Source organism: Pholcus phalangioides, unplaced genomic scaffold (assembly GCF_987345545.1).
Source record: "Pholcus phalangioides strain wild (caught in Gottingen) unplaced genomic scaffold, Ppha-v1.0 ptg000024l_1, whole genome shotgun sequence".
NCBI classification, from domain to species: domain Eukaryota; kingdom Metazoa; phylum Arthropoda; class Arachnida; order Araneae; family Pholcidae; genus Pholcus; species Pholcus phalangioides.
The window spans coordinates 767,340-787,984 of record NW_028301616.1 but is presented as its reverse complement, the minus strand read 5'-3'; the positions used below and the strand labels follow the sequence as shown (position 1 = coordinate 787,984).

At 38.6% G+C, this 20,645-nt stretch overlaps 1 protein-coding gene across 1 annotated transcript in view; it reads right to left on the bottom strand.

Annotated features, from left to right (window-relative positions):
- Nucleotides 1–1,656: 1,656 nt before the first annotated feature.
- Nucleotides 1,657–20,645, bottom strand: part of LOC149068537 (uncharacterized) — a 54,158-nt gene continuing 35,169 nt past the window's right edge. Inside the window, exons 13-19 of the mRNA XM_089250726.1 lie at nucleotides 17,720–18,070; nucleotides 15,417–15,600; nucleotides 12,525–12,917; nucleotides 12,194–12,345; nucleotides 6,330–6,569; nucleotides 6,087–6,224; nucleotides 1,657–2,153 (exon numbers count right to left, since the gene is read on the bottom strand). Coding sequence (XP_089106852.1) covers nucleotides 1,953–2,153; nucleotides 6,087–6,224; nucleotides 6,330–6,569; nucleotides 12,194–12,345; nucleotides 12,525–12,917; nucleotides 15,417–15,600; nucleotides 17,720–18,070 — 1,659 coding nt within the window. The 3' untranslated portion in view covers nucleotides 1,657–1,952. The remainder of the gene's footprint in view (nucleotides 2,154–6,086; nucleotides 6,225–6,329; nucleotides 6,570–12,193; nucleotides 12,346–12,524; nucleotides 12,918–15,416; nucleotides 15,601–17,719; nucleotides 18,071–20,645) is intronic.

Genomic DNA, 20,645 nt, shown 5'->3' with positions numbered 1-20,645 from the left:
CAGACGGACTAGAAGAAATGATACAAGAACTGTGGCGAAGGCAAGTGTTTAGGTGGGTTTGAAAATGAATCTGCAAAAGACTAAAGTTATGTTCAACCCGTTTGCGTTGAAGAGCATAATCTTGCTCAACAACACAGAGATAGAAGTAGAAAGCTATGCATACCTGGGACAAGAAATCATCATGGACAACAGAATCATTAATGAAATAAACAGAAGGACCAGGATTAGATGGGGCACTTTTGGCAAAAACTGGGTAACTCAGAAGAGTCACATGCCACTATGCTTGAAAAGAAAGGTGTTTAACCAGTGTGTGCTATCAGCACTGACTTATGGAGCTGATACATAGACACTCACAAGCAAGATGATACAAAGGTCACAAACAACGCAAAGGAGCATGGAAAGATGTATTCTAGGCATCACAAGGAGAGACAGAAAATAATGTGAGTGATAATACACCACCACATATGTGTGATGCAATCTTCATTCATGAATTTGCTTAAGATAGAGCATCAGAATGTAGCGTAAAGTTAAAAAATGCAGTAAGAATGAGAAATTTTGATACTGTATATAATTTTGAGCAATTGAGATACTTAATATGAAAGAAAATTTATATTCAGGCCACTTTTATAAGACTTTTTTGAAAAAACAACTTGCGGTAAGAATAAAATATATTGGGTAATAATGAATCAATGAGATATTTTTAAGGGGGAAAAATTAATATTTACCACTTTTATGTGATTTTTTGAAAAAACCAGACTTTTTCTTTTTTTCAAACAGAGCACAACTTACGTCTATCACCATCTATGGGCGATTTACTACCTAGTGAGTTGTGTTGGAAATGTAACTGTATTTGTACCTAACAGTCTCAGTGCGTATGTACTGTTGTGTTTGATTTTTCAGTGCTGCCATCTATATTTCAGCTGCCATCTATACCAAAAACCCACTTGATTAAAACCATGGTTTTTTGGTTTTAACCACTTGGTTAAACCAAACAACCCTTTCTACCGGCACTGACTTATGGACACTCACACGCAAGACGATACAAAGGCTACAGACAACACAAAGGAGCATGGAAAGATGTATGTTAGGCATCACAAGAAGAGACAGGAAATGAATCACTTGTATAAGAAGCCACACAAAGGTATATGATATCATGGAAAGAATTAAACGTTTAAAATGGAAATGGGCTGGACATATTGCAAAGACAGGACAACAGATGGATCACAAGTATTCAGGGTGTATACCCCGTGGTGTTAAACGTCCAAGAAGGTGTCCCCACACAAGGTGGATCGACGAGATCGGAAAAGTGGCTGGAGTCAACTAGATGGCTAAGGCATCAGAGTAAAATGGGATAATTTAGAGATATACAGTATGCATATTTTTTCACTTCTATAGCCTCATCTGTCGCACACCCTTAAGGGCAGCTCTGTCATAGAGGGGTTTGTCGTGGTGAAAGATATCGTTGTATCGAGAAGTGTTAAAAATTAGACTATAGGCGGTTCCAAACACAGGATTTGAAAAAAATACCGTTGAAGAGGGATTTGTCGTTACATCGAGCATCGTTGTAGCGAAGTTTCACTGTATTTCGAAAATTTCCTTCTTTTCAGAATTATCAATTAGATTACGCTCATTAGTTGTTCATTTAAGCACCAGAAACACAGAACCAGACGTAAAATTTATAAAAAAGTTGACAGAAATCGTGGAAATTTTTTTCAGAATTTCTGAAAATGGCAACAAATATATATAATCGGGAAAAATCATCAATTTTCTTTTACATCAAATCCGCACAGCGGGCTGTATACAGTTTTATACAGTACTTTTTTTGAGCAAAGTTTCATCACATACAGCGCAAGAGGCTTTTTGTCCTTTCGGAAAATATTCGGTTTCTCCGCGATTTATGAAAGAAAAAGTTTTGGATCGACTTTGTGGAGATGATAAAGTCGATGATAATGTCATTTTCGGGCGACATCGTTGTCGTCATCGGTCAGAGGTGCTGTCGCTGCGTCAACGGTCGTTGCACTGGTGACCTTATCGTCAAGGATACAGGTGTCGTTGAACCAAGGACGCCTGTTGCTGCCTGCGATATCCCACGCCAAGAAATCCGGCTGCCAAACTTTCGGTTTGGCCCAGTTTAATTTTATGGCCCTCCACAGCTGAAACAAACAAACAAATGTCGCATGTAGATAAAGTGCACGAGTAAAAATGTGTCACAATGTAACTGTACTATTGATTCTATGCATCCGATCACAAAATGTTGCAAGTCACTTTTTAAAAATTTTCGAGATGGAAAAATATAAATAACATTTTGTCAACATGCGATTCTGTGGCTTTTTGACTTATTTGTCTCGTTTGGAGACATTTTGAGAGCATTTTCTAAATTGAAGCCACACCTCTACGACCTACGGTTGAGGAGAAAAAGGTCGAATTAGGACTTGCAGGACACCCTGTATCGCTGTTAGTATTAAGGCATGAAGTGTATTAGTCAAGCAAAGTGTAATTCTTTAGATAATTTTAGCCATAAGATAGTAGCGATTGCATTGATTGGTATAAACTAGTGATTTCCAACGTGGAGATTAACGCCCCCTGGGGGGCGATAGAATGTTCGGGGGGGGGGGGCGGTAGAAGCTACGGATATATCATAGGATCCTATGGGTTGGATACCGTTGGGGGCGGTGGGAGAAAAAAATTTCTGAAGTAGGGGCCGATGGGACAAAAAAGGTTGAGAAACTATGGTATAAACTACGTAATCGCATCTATTAGTATGTATTTAAGGTATCCGACTACGTTAGAAACGTCATTTTGAGAGAAAATATCGAAAAATGACCTCTGTACTAATTATATTATAAAACCTTTTAAAAAATCAGCATAGATTTTTTAATTTAATATAATTGTCAAATGTTCAAGAGTTACATAATATGATTCAGAGGAGTGTATTGATGTTCTGTAAATTCTAATGACAATTTGTGACCTTATACTCTATTTTTCTATTTATAATTATATATTTTTTAAATATGTTTATCGAATGTTTAGAAATCATATTGAATGGTTGTGGTGACATTGTTGGAGTTTTCATGTAGTATATACACATATCATTTTTTGTCTAAATAGAAATATATTGCAAAATATGCTGTAAACTTATGTTGTGTTAATCACTTTGTGAAAAACTGATTGTTTAATATTGTACATATTGTGAGAATATTTGTAGTCAACGAGATTTATTTTGTAAGTGTAATCTGATGGGGTATATAATTTAAAAAAAATGTACTGGTGGTTGTTTTTAAGCAACCATTTTGCCACTAACTGATCAATATCTCTACCTAAGTAGAGAAACCAAGACGAAGAGGACTAGAGCTTAGTGCTCGGTACTTCGCATCAACTAGCAACGGAAGAAAATATCGAATTTAATTTCTTATTTTTTATAAAATCCCCATTCTTTTAGATTTCAAAACAGGCCTTATTTTTTATATACGACGCTCAGAACTGGTTATGTCAACTTTAGTGTTGCGTTTTTATACAGAGTATCCTGAAAGTGTTAGCATGGCCTTTATCTCATCAACCCTCCGTCGTAGAGGCATGTGATTTCAGTTTAAAAAGTGCTCAACAGGCGTTCAAAAATTACCCTGTACTAGTTTTGAGAGTGAAAATACAGTGTGCAAAATTGAAAAAAATCTACATATTTATACGGTCCCCGTGTGCTCTAACTTCTAGTTAGAAAGTTGTTGCCTGTCTCTCCTGATGCCAACAAAAACATTCCATGTTTCCAAGTGCAATATTCACAGAAATGTTCGAATTCGAAAAACAGAGGAAATTTGGGACAGCACAGCGTTAAATGCGAGTTAAACGGTTTTTCCGCATTTAGAGCTGTTTCTTTCCTAATTTTCCTCCGTTTTTTGAATTTGAATATCTCTGTGAATATTGCACTTAGAAACATGGAATTTTTTTTGTTGGCATCAGAAGAGACAGGGAAACCACTTCTTAATTGAGTTTTGGGGCACATGGGGAGTGTATATAAAGTAAATTTTTTATTTTAATAACTATACAACCTTTTGAAACGTGAATGACATATCTCAGTACTACACGTTATTTGGAAAACTTTTCTAATTGGAAGTATACTTCTAGGATCCACGGTTCATCATACCCCCTCCCCCATTTGCGATGCACCCTGTATATGTAGGGTGATTCAAAACTCAACGACAAACTTTTGAGGGAGGTAGAAAACATAAAAACAAAACAGAATCACAAAGGAATGAATCACAATTGTTTTTTCTTTTTTTCGTGCATAACTATGGATGGTAAGAATTTTGAGCTCTTGTTGTGTGAGACTTAACGTGTCCACGTACTGTCCTCGTGTAAAGTATCGCTAAATAAACAGTTTTCTTTTTAAATAACGTGATCAGCACGTATTCCCAAGTGATCTTTACGATCTGTCCAGGGGTAATTTGTTAGTGTTAGTAGACACCCACACCTGCATAGTTAGAAGCTAGCTCCCTAACCACTGGACTGCTAATTCACCCATTACTAGCTTGTAATTTCTGCATCTTCGTTTATCTAGCAGATCAGGTTGGGGTTTCTGGTCAAACTTTACTATTCGATTCTGTTTTGTTTTTTCTATCTCCCCTAAAAGTTTGTACGTTGAGTTTTGAATCACCCTGCATATAATGACATGTACTAACTGACTGATTCACTGATTCATCATCGCCGAGCCAAAAACACTGAAGTTACAAATATGAAATTTGGGCAGTAGTTCCATTTCATGATGTAGACTCACTAAAAAGGCGTTCTTCGAAATTCCACTCCGAAAAGGGTCATAAAGGGATCTAAAACTCATATAAATAATCACGCCTAGCTGAAAACGCTGAAGATATAAATACGAAATCTAGTCATATTTTTATTTCTTGGAGGTTCACTAAGAAGGGATTTTTCAAAATTCAACCCCCTGGGGGGGGGGGGGAAATTCAAAGGTTATATGGAGTAATCATCGCTGAGCCGAAATTGCTGAAGATATAAATATGAAATTTAGCCAGTAGTTTCATTTTATGACCTAAAGACTCACTAAGTGGGGAGGGGCTTTTCGAATTTCACACAACTTTTAAAATAAAGTTTTTAGGTGAGTTTTTTAAAGTTTTAAGGGGATGATAAGGTGGTTCAAAAGTTATATGGGGCCGAGCCGAACCGCTGAAGCTATAGATATGAAATTTCGTCAGTATTATATTTTGTGATGTACATACCCACTAACGGGGCCGTCTTAAGAGCATCATAGGCCTCCGGGCTAAGTGATTTTTCTGAGGCTGTACTAGGCTAATTCTCGAAAGTTTCAACCAGATTTCATTTTTGGGATAATTTTTTTCATGAATATCATCATCTATATATATAAAAACGAATGTATGTCTGTTTGTACTTTATGCATTACTACACCATTCATCCGATCGCCATGACACTTTGGGAAGTTGTTGAGTACACTCCCTCGCGAGAAGGGGTTTCTGGCATAGTTTTTTTCCCCCCTTTCCTTCATTTCCTTGAATTTCCTTTCTTCTGAGATCGCAGCAACGCGCGACGGGTAAGCTAGTATGTTTATATATAAAGTTTTCAGTATGAGTCAGGAGTTCACAAACTTATTTCACCTCGGCACTCCTTTCCCTAATCAACGCTTATCCGCGGCTCATAAGAGCAGTGTAACGAAGAATTGCTTCGAAGAATCTTTGGCAGCGTCATCACTCTCGCCCTGACAAAGGTTGGTGGCGCACAGTTTGAGAACCTCTGCTGTAAGTGCTAATACGCCGTTTATCTCTTGAACCGTTCGTCGTAGAGAGGGATGGTTCCAATTAGAAAAATGCTCAAAATACGTTAAAATATTTATCCTGTACCAGTTTTGAGAGTGGAAATACAGTGTAATACACACCAAATAAAAAAAATCTGAATTTTTATACGGTGCCCCCCTTGCCCACCAAACGGGACTACACTTGGCATAAATGGCACAATGGCAACGGAAGAATGGTGTTTTGTATTTCTGCCACGCAACTTCCGACGTAAATTTACGTCGAAAACATTCAACGGGTGAATGACGCGTCTTGGTTTCGAGTACTCACCTGGTAGTAAGCTTCGACACTTATACTCATTGGCTCATGCCCATGTGTTCCTCGGAGACACATGTTCGGTGTTGGGGCGAACGTGAAGTCAAGATGGTAATTGAAATTCCCTCCGATGTTCATGGCTGCTCTTGCAAACTGTGGATTCCGGAATAATACAATAAATAAATCCAATAATTATCTAATTATTAAGATTGGAAGCACATTTTTCCTCATAATATAAGATGGCGAGATAATCCTTACCAATACGGTCCCCATGGCTTCACCGCCGACTCGGACTTTGGTCATCGGTTTCAGTCCATACCTATCATATCCTGGACATTGAGTTTCTAAAAGTAACTCTGAGCTCAAGTGGATGCCGAGACTGAGCTGCACAACTGCGACTTGCACCTGGTAAAGAGGAACGTGAGTGATGGGTCGGTACCTGAGATCTGAAGGTGTACAGCCTTCGTGACGGAATTCTTGACGTGTCTTGCCCAAAATCTGCTCAAAACAGAAGAAGTTATTCCTTTAAAAAACTATAGAAGTAGCAATAAAACACTAGACAGATAAATAAAACAACAGGCTGAAAAGTTTACCAGAAGTGTCTAAACAAACTTTTCTTCCTCCGTCGCAACCTTAAGCGCTCCACTCGGGACATCAGACTACTCTGTTACCAAACTTATATCTCCCCGTTCTTTCTTTCCCCGCTGAAATCTGGGAGCCCTATACCTCCAGTAATATAGACAAACTCGAATCAATTCAAAATAAATCCCCCCGATTTACTCACGACTGCTGGTCATCTTTCGTTTCTTTGCTTCCGAACATGAAAACGAACTTCATCTCCTCCCTCTCTCTACTCTTCGTCTCATTTCTCGATTAATACAAATACAAATACAAATACAACGCCACAACAGGCAAAATGCCCAACGAGGTGGCTGATAAAAAGATGCCCATAAAAATAAACAATTAACATTGTTATATAAAACTTTCCATGGTCAATTCAACACAGATACTTCTGGTATCTCAGCCAAACTATCCTACATCTCTAGAAGACTCGACAATTCCCTTAAAATAAAACCAATTTTTGCTTCCACTGACTGCTTTAAATACCTCTTCTTTCCTCATACCATTGGTTAATGGAAGAAACTCCCAAGCTCTATTGTCGAATCCCCCACTATCACTAGTTTTTTGCTTAATATCGAACAATATCTTTGTCATTTTCAATCGCATCCTCTTGTATAGGCCCCTGGACCAACAATAATGTATAAATAAATAAATAAATAATTATGAGATCATCAATCAAATCTTTAAAAGTTTAGACACGTGATAACATCGTCACGTTCTTGATAATTACTGAATGAGTTGCTCCAGGAATCTTTCTCTCTTTCTTATGATTTCCTCCGGATTTTTTCTTTGTAGGTGTGAACCTCATGCACAAGAAATAAAATGCGGAGGAAATTAGCTGTGCTCTTTACTTTGGATGAACTGCACTTTAAAACGGAAGTATTAAAACGTTAAGTATTATGAAGAGATGGAGGCTGCTATGACTCCACTCAGCGCTTCACGATACTAATACGTGTTATAAGGAATTGGAAAGTGTGTCTCTGGTGTATTGGTTAGCACACTTGCCCGGTATGCAAGGAGATCCGGGTTCGATTCCCGGAGACAAATCACTTTTCTTTCAATATCAGTTTAAAGAATAACATCCAAAAAATTCAGTTTTATAGTGAAAATAGTAAATATCCATTGGAGTTTTTGTAACGATTAATAACCGTTATTATTGATCGTATATTAATTATGATATAATAAAAATCAAATCGTTAATTAATTATTTACGATTAATTAACGATGGCACGCGAAGGTGGCAGGATCTTCTGGGAATCAGTATAAAGATGTTCACTATAGTAAGCGCAGTGGTCTTGCCACGTTCGTGGTTGGGAGGACGAAAAACCCTGCTACCAGCAGTGCGATAGTGATATGATAGTACACGTCTTAAAGAACGACACAAAGGAATTGATATTAAAACGTGATAATATGCAATCAGTTAATTATTAATCAATTTATATATATACAAATACAACGCCACAACAGGCAAAATGCCCAACGAGGTGGCTCAGAAAAAGATGTCCATAAAAATGTGGATATCATATATTTCAAAAATATAGCAACCCAATTTAAAATGCAATTAACAAAAATTGTAAACAATATATACACGTGATAAAATATTATACAATGCCCATAAAGAATACTTATGGTTGTCTTATTCTAAGTATGGATAGAGCTTCTCGATTTACCCCAACATGTTTATCGTATTTCTTCAATTGTGTTACAATTTACTACCTCCGGGGGTAGGAATTAGTTTTTTAATTAATAATATATTACATATGATTATTAATTAAAAAATGACATTAACTAATAAGTTTGTGTTGGTTAATTGATTCATTAAAACGGAATTTTACTGTTCGAGGTAAATTAATTAATTATAATGGTTAATTACTTACTTAAATATTAAATGATTACAAATAGTGACTCTTAAATAGATTGCGGTTAAACATGTGATTTATAAGGGGATGGAATGAATTTTGCACTTTAGTTTGGGAGATATCCACTGCAAAACGGATAATTTGCACTTTAAACATAAGTGCAAAAAGAATCCGTTTTAAAGTGCAAAGTGTTCCAATTATATAAAGTGCACTTAATATTACCCCAAATAAGATTAAGATCATGCGCTTCAACAGGTTATACCAGGTGGTCCAGAAGTCTAGACCTGTTTGGAAAAAAAAAAAAAATGAAAAAAGCTGTTAAAGATAGAAACAAACGCCTTAAAGCATTTGAAAGAGAAGGTTTCAAAGTTTTTTCTTTCTTCCAATCCTTACTTCCATTCTTTGTGAGACCTGTCACAAACAAAAGGGTAAGAAATGTTATGTAAACTTGACATCATTGGTGTCACTAAACAATCACTCCTTCGTGTCGCATATAGAAATTTTGTAGTGAATAAAAAACTTTGAAACCTTTTCTTTCGAATGCTTCGTTTGTCTCTATCTTTGATAGCTTTTTTTAAATGTTTTTCTCCAGAAAGGTCCAGAAATCTTTACCCAGAATATAATGCACAAGTAGATATGGAAAAATAAGACAATCCGTTGGTGTGAACGTCATGCACAATAAAAAAGATTAGGACCATGCACTTTTGACAGGTTATATAATGACATGATGAGAAACAGAATCAGCATTGTTTCAAAAGTTTAAACAAAATTGCAGTCTCATTACACCAAACTTTATTTAAAACCAAATTAGATAGATTTCGAATTTTTTCAATTTGTTCGCAAATATGCGTTTCCTTTGGCGAAACCAAATCTCCTGGATAAGTTTTGGCTCCGTTCCTTTAGTAATAATAATTCGAGTGTTTCGCGTCACAATAATTTCAGCTTCATTCAGGAAAAATAATATCGACTATTTTCGGAAAATTTGTCACACATACGATGCCCTAAAGATTCTCGTTTGGTTTTGAGTTAAAATGCTAGCCATTCGATAAACTTAATATTTTTCAACTTAATCAGTTGCATGTAATAGCTGCTATACACCGGGTGTCCCATAAACTCGTAAATTGTTTAAAAATTCGTAAAAATTGAAGGAATGGGAATATTTGAATGCGGAAAAAGTTATTATCGTGAAAAAGTTATTCTCACGAAGGGGGATTTTTTTCGGATATAGGAAAGAAATTCAGTCCAAATGTTTGTCGATAGTAAGCGCTGCACGAAAGTCCGGCGGGAGTGATTGGAGCTGAACCTTTTTTTCAATCTCTTCTGTGCCCGAAATATTCGTAAGGCTCCAGCTAGCGATTCGTGGTTGAGGAAAGAAAAAAATTCGCAAATAGTGTTTTATCCACCAATGGTCAACATCACAATGAAAACCTTATGCACCAGTGACAGAAAAATTCGGAAATGATCTGTTATTCGTACACCCTGTATTTTGTAGGACTCTGATTGAAAATTTGGGCAAGTAAGATGAAATCCCCGCACTCCTTGTACCAATAAAATGAAGAAAAATGAAGGCCACGAACTCCCTTAAAAAATAATATTCTGTATATAACAATGAAAGAACAATGAGTTAATTTTTTTCTAATCCAAGCTTGCAGACTCCCCTGAAGTCTTCCCGAGGAACCCTGATTGAGGGAAATGACAATAAAACCTAGGGTGGATTAGCCCACGTAAAGGCCCTAAGCGCTCAATTAATTTTGGTACTCCGTCCCCTTTACCTTTAACCATAACGCATGGCCTAGGGCCTTTTGACAATTATATATGTTTAAAATTTTCATTAGTAAATAAGCAAATTGCCGAGCAGGTCTTTTTTTTTTTAAAGTCATTTTGCCCGGGTTCTACGATGCCACGGCTCGAGAGCCTAGAGTGCAGAGAGGAGAGGCCTCATGACAATTTGATCTGCTAAAAAATTTGAAGAGAGAGTCAGCTGCAAATTGGTAGGCAGGCATTAATAGCTGGGGAGGGGCTGAAAAAGTTTTTTTTTCTGCCACGGGGAACAGACTATGATGCTGTTCAGACGGTTTGGGGCTGACTTAATGAAAATTGAGCGAAATCTTAATCCAAAAACAGAGCATTAACGCAAGTTCTTGCTAGCAATTAACTTAGTTTCTCTGCTTTTGTGTGTCTGTGTTTCTGTTTCTCACGGTTGCGACTAGTAACGAAAATTTACTTATTCTCTTGAGAGTCTGTATCAGTTTCTACGCCTCATTCCCGTAATTTTTAACGAAAAAAGAGTGAACTCATCGTTCCTTCCGGTCCAGCAACCGGGACAGCAGACTCCCACCCCTTGCTTCCTTCAGTTGTGGCCCTGGTCAACCTTTCGATAAAGATCTTCAACATCAAGTGCTCTTAAAATTATAGGATTTTCTACCGAATTGTTGATGCTGGGAAAAAAATTTACATTTAAAAGAAAATGTAAAATTTTTTTGATCATTTGTTATGGCACCCCTTTTTCCCTGATGCCCTAAGTACGTGCTTATTTTGTTTAATGGTTAATCCGGCCCTGAGAGAACCACTGCTTTTTGACTAAGTAAAAGTAGACAGAAATGGGGCAAGGCCAAAGACTCCTAGTAGTAAAACCTAAGGAGGCAAATCAAAAAACTAATGGATCTTACATTAAAAAAAAAACAACAAAAAAACCTTTGCCATGAAACTATAAAATTTCACCGGCGGAGTGGGGTGGGGAAGTACCCCCTGAAAAACTTACGGGACGACGACATTTGGATTTCAGATACGCTTTGGTGGGGCACGGTCTAAAAAGTTTGGGAAACATTGATCTAAACAATTAGTGACTGGTTGGAAATATCTATTTGTAGTGAACATTGGGAAATTTTAATTTGTCAATTGAAACGGAACGCGGTCGAAATGACAGGAGAGTCAGAGGAAAAAGCCCGGAGTGTTTTAATGCAAATAATAAAAAGCTACTTAATTTGTTGAAATTTCATTTTGTCCTCTTATTGCTAAATACCACTTTTTCCAATTTTGATACACGTTCTTGTGAAATAGACACCCCCTTCCATGATCTTGATGTTGAAAAGCAAATTCATTTCATGGAATGTTGCGAAGTTGAGAGTAGCTTATGACAGGATAAGAGAACGACGGTCTACGAAAATCCAGGGCTGTATAATAAGGGCCGTTTCATCCTTTTGAAGTCGTGCTTGCCACCTTGGCGCAGCGGACGTGGTGTAGGAGTTGCTGTGGGACGTCACGGTCCTGATACTTTTTTAGCAGACGACATCAGCACACAAAACATACTTTATTGACTTGGTTTATTTAAAACTTTAGTTGCTATTGAGGGGTTGTATCGTTGTTAAAATATAAAAAATGACCTTTTATACAGTCCCCGTGTGCTATAAAAACACAGAAAGTTGTTGCCCCGTCTCTTCCAATGCCACCAAAGAAAAATCCACGTTTCTATGTGCAATATTCCTTGAGATATTTGAATCGTTAGAAAAATTGCCCGGAGTCTCGAGAATCTCAGGGCCGTCTTCAGGAGGGTCCAATGCTACAAGTAATGAATTAATGCGGAAAAAATGTAATGTTAGATGTATTATGTGTTGTGTGAAAATTCAAGTTGAAGAAACTCACTCTGACGTAAGATTTTGTGTTGCCATTGTTGTGGTAGAAGTAAAAAGAGCCGATTTCAGACTCGTGACCCAAGAAATGCACGCTGGACACAAACTTCGAGAACAGCTTGTACTTCGGTGGATCACTGGGTTGCTTCACTCCTGCGAACATCCCTAGAAATACGATAATGCATTCGGTTAGCGCCTCATTCTCTGTAATTACCGCTTCCATTGTCCAAACTTCCCGCGAAGATTCCAAGCTAGAATCACAAATGTTTCAGCAACTCGAGAAAAAGATCACCAATTTTGGAACTCGATTTCAGTAAAAGTATATATATATATTGATAACATACCAGCGTAAATAGTCGCACCAGCCCCTTTCCTGCCGAGTTTCCTGTAAGCCAGGCAGCTCTTCCTCTTGTTGTATGTCTTCCTGTCTGCGGAAAATTCGTCCTTGTCCTGGATCGGCGTGTACTTGTCGTCGTCCCTCCACTCGTTGCAGTTCAGGTCATCCCATTCGTCTAATATAGACCTTCGCTGGCGACTGTTGGATCCGGGTTCGAATGGCTCGGTGTCTTCGTCGAAGAAGTTCGAAGCGAGTTCTTGAGCTTCGGGGTTCTTCTTCCTCTTGAAATACCTCACTGTATCAGTCACAGCACATTCGAACTGAGGCGGGGAATTCTCCAGGTATCTCTTCAAAGTCATATCGATGCTATTGAAATGGGCCCTGGGCCAGTTTTGGTCATCTGCCAAAATGAAATAATGGAAATGTCATATTTTCAAAACTACGAATACTTGGAATATAAAAATCTCAAACGTGAATACTAAATATGCTAAATAAGGACGTAAAATATACAGAAACAACAGAGCCAATTCGGAAACTAGTGTATCCGTTAAAGGCAGGGTGCACACTGGACTGATACGACAAGCGATGCGGACCACGACGAGAACGAAATCGGCACGAATTGGTTAAAAATATGAAATGAATACCGGTTTCATGTTTTTTGACCAATCCGAGTCGATTTCGTTTGCGTCGAGGATCGTATCATTTGGCGTACCTATCGGTCCAGTGTGCACTCTGCCCAGCGCACTATTATTGTACTATGCAGGGCGTAATTAAACTGATCGTCAGAATTGTAAGGGGTGATAGACCTTGCCAAACAAACAACTTTCATCGTACAATGTGGGGGTCGGAAAGCAAGCGGCGAGCCGCGAGAGGGTGCTTTCTCTGGTGTGGATGAAACGCCGCCTTTCACAAAACCCGTCATTCAGCTGCTATCCGTCGCCGATGTGACACATGTATAGCAGCTGGTGGTCGCTCATTTGTTGAAAATTTTTTCGATAATAAAGATTCTTTGTCCTTTATTACTGTGTTCCTCATTTTCACCATGCAAGCGCCCTCTCGCGGCTCACTTTCCCACCCCACATTGTGTGACGAAAGTTGTTTGTTTCGGCGGGTTCTATCACCCCTTAGTTTAGTTACACCCTGTACATGCTCCTCGCAATCATTCCTGTGGGAAATTTCGAACGAATTGGTGCATACCGGAAAGTGTTGTAGGCTCTAACCTACGATATCAGATTTATGAGTGTTTGGACATTCAATATGGACATATAAGTGTTTCGTGTTCAAGAAGTGCAGCTATCTGCCTCCATGTCGGAAGTGAAAGTGGCAAATGCCCGAAACCTCGTGTTTTTGTAAGTTATTATGTATAAAGTCTGCTTGCTAATCAGTGGGGTTCGAACCTCGGTCATCATGATGCCAATCGCATAGCGAGAGTAATCCTACCGACTCAAGCCAGACTATACAGAGTGCAACCGAGTGGTTCCCCAACTTCGAGGCGCGAATGCGAGCCGATCCCCCTGTTAAAAGTCTCGCCACAACGAGCAACAGGTTTACAACAATACAAATTTGCAATCATTACACTTCGTTCTTAGTTCAAAGAATAGACGGCAGATGGCAGCACTACACATACCAAGCATTACGTAGAAATAAACTTCACGTTATGTTAACAACATGGACATGCACATGCCAATGCGTTCGAAGCCGCAGAGGAATATGGACGAGGTGCATGTGTAGTTTCGTGGTAGTAGCAGAATGTAACCGAGTTCACAGACGCGAATCACTGAATCCCGCTAGAACACTAGTACTAAATCGTATATGCAACTCGCGCACATTCCTCTGTGGAATTTCTAACGAATCGATTCATGTCGCAACGTATTGTGTGAGTGTATATATGCATGGCCCTGACGTATTTATGCTGACAGAGTTGCACGTGTGTCGGGTTCTTGCTGGTGCTGTCATCTGTCTTACATTAGAACAATTAGACAGGCTGGAGGAGTCATGACAATGTCACCCCAAGTCGGCCCATAGAATTGGAGTCTTCAATCTTGTTTGACCAGTCGCGAGCACCACTTATATCTGTTATGGTAAATGTGATAAATTGGTTATTATGCATACTTATCAATCGTCTTGGTAAGTTTGATAAATGTATCACTTTTACCGGTGAATATGCATAATACCAAAGCGTCGTTGGTAAATTTGATAAATACTTGAAATTTATCGCCTTTACCTGTGATTATACATAATACCCAAAAAATACCTTGAAAAAAAAAATGAAAAAAATTGCAAATGAGTCTCTAGAACGTATGATGAATGTAGTCGGACGCGCACACACACACCGATATAATGACAACAAATTTTACGATCGTACCTCGATATAATGATATAACACATGTGTGTAAATTACCATGTATGTAATATAGTACGATTCATAATGTTTACCAACGACGCGACGCTTGGGTATTATGCATAATCGTTGGTAAAACTGATTAATTAAGGGAAATTTATCGTACTTACCAAAATGCTCATCGATTATGCATAATGACCAGGTTTACTACATTTACCGTAACATATACATCATCGGGAGGAGAGCACCCTTATGGCTAGTCTAATATATGATTAAACTGAAAAAATCAGCTTATCACAGTAATTCTTGAATACTTCATGAACGGGGTGCTCTCAATTGAAGCTTCGATTGCATTGCGGAAGTACCAAACCAGCATCAAGCACTTGTAAGCTGTGGTGCAATATTTTGAAGGCACCTGCTGTTAGGTCAACCCCGTCTCCAGACGGGGGGGGGGGGGGGGGGGCTTGACCAAGACTGCAGCTATTATAGACATAACTGCAGCTCCAAAGTGGGAGGATGGCTGATTATGTCTAATAACATGTAAAAAAAGCAAATCACCTCCAGATGCTTCTTGTTGGTGGATATTGTCCAAGAGGGAGCCAATTATCGCGTGGATAACGTCGCAGGTACCACTTGAAAGCTTTGACTGGATCCATGTCTGTACTTTGGGTGAGTGTGACATGAAACGCATTGCATGTGCGCATGCGATTTGTACTTCTATTTGAGTAGCTTCGTTACATACCTTGAGAGACACAAAAAAAAACCATGTTAATCAGTTCACACAAAAAATATACACTAGATTTGAAAATCCAGAAAATTCAGAAAAGTCATATTTTCGAATTTCTTAAAAAAATACTTTGATACAATTTAATAAAATGTGGTGTGGGATACAGAATACAAGACAGGCAAGAATTTATACCATACGGCAAGGAAGTAGGCCTAAGCAATTTACATGATTATGAGCACTAATGCTTATGAGGGCAGGGATGTGTCCGAAACTGATGTTGCTGAATAAATTATGGCTAATAGAATGCGCGGCTATTTCAACTGCCACATGCGTTACTCAATCAAGGCCGCAACACACTACACTGACGTGACGTGATTTCACGTCATATCAGAGACATTATGAATTCAGATTCGGGGAAATTCTGTGACGGGGAATTCCAACGCCACGGAATTTTTATGAATCACAATTCTCTGACACACGTATAATGTATTTCGGTCTTTGGTCACAGTTTTACTTCACAGTTAATGTCTCTTAATGAGTTTGTGAGTGGCAGCTACACAAACTTCGGCAACTCTTAGCTCCTGGATGGTTCTCCTAAGTAGTTGGTGATTGCCAGGCGTCCCGTATACAGGGTAAACGTGATATGTTTTGCAAAACGAAAGTGGAGGGGGGGGGTGACAGATGCTCCCAAGTTTTGATGAAACAAGCCCCATGAAACACCCTACTAACCCTGTTCTATCTCGAATCGTTTTCAAGTTATTGTCGATAGTCGATTATGGAGAAACAATGCAGCAAGTCTGAAAAAAACACCAAAGTTGTTTAAGTTTTTGAAAGACCTACACGCAAACTAATGAAATAAGCACAAATTTCGAAAAAAAAATTCTATTTAGTAACATCAATTTTATCGGAATATCTGGATTTAATGACGAACTACAAGCTCTGAAAGATTGGCAAAGTTAAAAATCGAATTATCGCCAAAATTTTTTATCACTGATTCCGCAAACACTCTTTTAGCTACAATCGGCCAAATTTGCAAAAACTTTTTCCATTGCATCAGTTTTCGAAAGAGTCTATAATAAACCGTATCGATGTTCTACTTCTGGAGAAATTCAGCATTTTGTTTGCAATAGATTATTGAAATCAGCGTTTGTCAAATTAGACATTTTAGTAGAGTTTGTTGCAATTTCATTTTCTCTCAGCGCTTGAAGCCCGCCATTAAATCTAAACATTACAATGAAGATTTTTTTGCTCTTTCCGAATATGCGCTTAGTTTGTGCGTAGATTGTTCAGAAACTTCGAAAATTCATGGGTTTTTTTTCAGACTTGACGCATTTTTCTCCCATAGTCGATTACCCATCATACTCGAAAACGGTTCGAGATAGCTAGGGAAGTGTAGGTAGGGTGTTTTCATATCCCACTTGGGCTCATCTATCACACCCCCTACTTTCGTTTGGCAGAACAGGTCACGTTCACCCTGTGTACGAGACTCAAAGGCGTATGCATTGGGAGGACTACGTGTGTTGCATTGTATAGGATCGAGAACTCTTCCTCTCAGGTTGCATACCTATGCTCTCAAGTGAGATTCAACCGGATTTGCCTTTAGAGATCTCTATGACCAATCCACCCACAATATCATTCTACCAGTTCAACCTGTAAGTATGGAGGAGCACAGGAGTGCCTTGGCTCTCTCGTTGTTTGAGCAAGAGTTCTTCGTGTAAGGTGTAAAGAGAGAAAGAGACAATCGAAAGACACTGCTCTAAAATAGGTGAACCCTGCTGTAGCCCACCCGGCTCATGACGAACGCCCAGTTATAACGAACGAAATTTTTGGTTCACCTCAACTCGCTGTAAAATAGGATATACCAAACCAAATTTTTGAACCCTTGCAGCAGGGCAGGGCCGTCATTTCAATTTTTTCCAGGGGGGGGGGAGGGCAAAGAGCATGTACTGTATGTACGCATATATATCTATATTTGTACATACTCCATTTTTAGTGTATTTTCAAAAGCCGGGGGGGGGGGGGCAACGGCCCCCTCTGACCCCCCCAAATGACGGGCCTGCCTTGCAGTTCATTACAACGTTGATGTCCTCTTTTTTGTATGGTAATGTAAATGACAATTGCACATGTTACCAACCTTCAACATTTTATCTAAAGCTGCGACGTCCCCGATATTTCCGATCGCTTCCAGCGAATCCAGAGTTACGGGATCGACTTCGGGTTCGACAGGAGACCAGCCGGCATCCAAGATGAGCAGGACAGCGTCCACCAGCTTCTTCTTCTGGTCGTCCTTCGCAGCGACTGCCAAATTCGATGCACCCAACACTATCGGTCCCAACAGACGAGGATCGAGACGATTCGAAGTGAGCATCGTGATTAGATCATCGATCACATCCAGTGATGGATTAGACAGATCAGAGAGGAGATCAGCGATCGCTTCTCTGTATTCGATCTTTGATGAATCGTCTTTTAGATATTGCAACAGAATCTGCGAATCCAAGAATAATAATAATAAAAAAGATATATTTACATAGATTTTTTTTTCACGAAACGATATCTTACAAATACAAATACAACGCCACAACAGGCGAAATGCCCAACGAGGTGGCTGAGAAAAATATGCCCATAAAAATATGGATGTCATATATTTAAAAAAAAAAGCAGCAACCCAATTAAAAATGCAATTAACAAAAATTGCAACACATGATAAAATATTATACAATGCCCATAAAGAGTACTTACGGTTGTCTTATTCTAAGTATGAATAGCTTCTCGATTTACCCCAACATGTTTATCGTGTTTCCTTTTAAACGTGTCAATTGTGTTACAATTTACTACCTCCGGGGGTAAGCTATTCCATTTATAAACAACCCTATTAGAGAAAAATTCCCTGCGACACCATAGCCTTGCATTGTCAATCACCAATCGATACCGGTGTCCCCTTGTAAAAGCAGTCGATTCGATTGGCGGTGTACTAAACGTTCACGGTCCATCCTATTCATCCCATTGAAAATTTTGAACACTTCGATCATATCTCCTCGACACTTGTGTTCATCCAATGTAAACATATTCAAAAAATGAAGTCTCTGTTCATAACTCAAGCCCTGTGTGCCAATTAGGATACGCGTAGCTCTTCTCTGCACCCCTTCAACCAAGTCTATGTCCCTCTGTAGGTATGGTCTCCAAAACCTTACAGCATACTCCAGTCCAGGACGAACTAAGCCTCAAAAAAGCGGAAGAATGACTTTAGGAGAACGCGAAGAGACTTTTTTGAAAATAAGACCAAGCATTCTACTCGATTTTTTGATCACCGCTGAACAATGTTCAGAAAACATAAGTCGCTCGTCAATGAGAATTCCCAAATCGGTAACCCTAGTTGCATCCGGGATAGTGACACCATTCAACTCGTAAGAGAACAGTGGGTCGTTCGAACTAAAATGAGCGACCATGCACTTATCAACGCTAAACGTCATGCTCCATTCATTTGCCCATGCTGCAATCCTGTTTAAGTTGGTCTGGAGCAACTCCCTATCGTTTTGATTCCCGATTACCCCCATTAGCTTCAGATCATCTGCGAATTTGCTAGTAATCCCATTGATACCCTGATCGAGTTTATCCATAAAAAGTGTAAAAAGTATGGGGGCCAAGGACACTTCCTTGAGGAACTCCACTTGTGACGTCTGTCCAACCAGAGAATTCCACGTTCACCATAACTCGTTGCGACCTATCAGAGATAGGTCGAACGAGGATGACCAATCGATAACCACGATTCTATCCGATTCAGCAAGTTGTCCCCAATTCCAATCTCGTGTAAACGCTTCAAGAGTTTACCATGTTGGACACGATCGAATGCCTTAAATATATAATACATACAACAATCTGATCGATATTTCACAGTTTCCCATCGATTCATAATTTGCACATCGAATCTTCTCGGCCGTTTCCCAATATTTGTATCATTTTCAAGACCGTCATAACGAGTTCCAGAACCTTTACCCAAATACAGTGAAACCTTTTTACAACGATACTCAATATAACGATAAATCCCTCTACAGTGATATTTTTCACTTTGTGTTTGGAAAATTGCCTATAGTCCAATGTTAAACTCCTCTCCATACAACGATATCCTTTACTACGATAAATCCCTTATAACGATCGTTTTAGCGATTTTGAAATCGTCTTGAATTTCATTTTAACATCATCACTCGTTTTCATTGTTCCAACGTGTGTGTGATCATCGAAGGTATTGTTGAAGTTGTTAGTATTGATACTTTCTGTGTAAGACACATAAGTGCAATACAGTAAAATACTTTACAGGGGCAATGCATCTAAATTCTTCTTCAATTATACAGGGCTTTATGCCTGAGGGCCATCCCCTATTTGGGAAAAGGGGAAAGAAGAAAAAATACTACGAAGGCCAAAGAACATATATATATACTCAATATATGTATATTTTTTATACCTTGTTTGCCCATTTCTATTGTATTTTTCAATCACCCCCCCCCCCCCAAATGACGGCCCTGCGGCTCATGGTGGCATATTCTGGGGGGAGGGTGCTCAGATTTCGAAACATATACTGTCATCTATAGGTCAAAATATGTTGTCAAGCATTTACAATTAATAAAGTATTGCGCTGCATTGAAAACTTTTATTTTTGTTTGTCAAATTCATTTGAAATTAATTTTCACGTTATCTGTATATCTATGCAGTGCATAAATAATAATGCTCTATCAACGCAACATTAACGTAAATAATTTGCGCAGTGAGAGCCTAATTGATATCTTAACAACGTTGAAATTTACAATCGTCATTTAGGTTCGGCAGTTGCCATCGGCAATGTGTTTTTTTTTTTTTTTTGCAAATTGTAAAAATAAATACCTTTCTTTCAATATTACATTCCTAATTTAAAAGGTGTATTATATTCTGATGATAAAGTTATATAAAAATATACTATTTTTTATATTCAAATGTATATTCTGAACTAGAATACAACAGATTTTAAAAATAGAAGAGAGATGGCAGCATCCGTATCCGGGGCGCGGTTTTCAGCACGGTCAAAACGA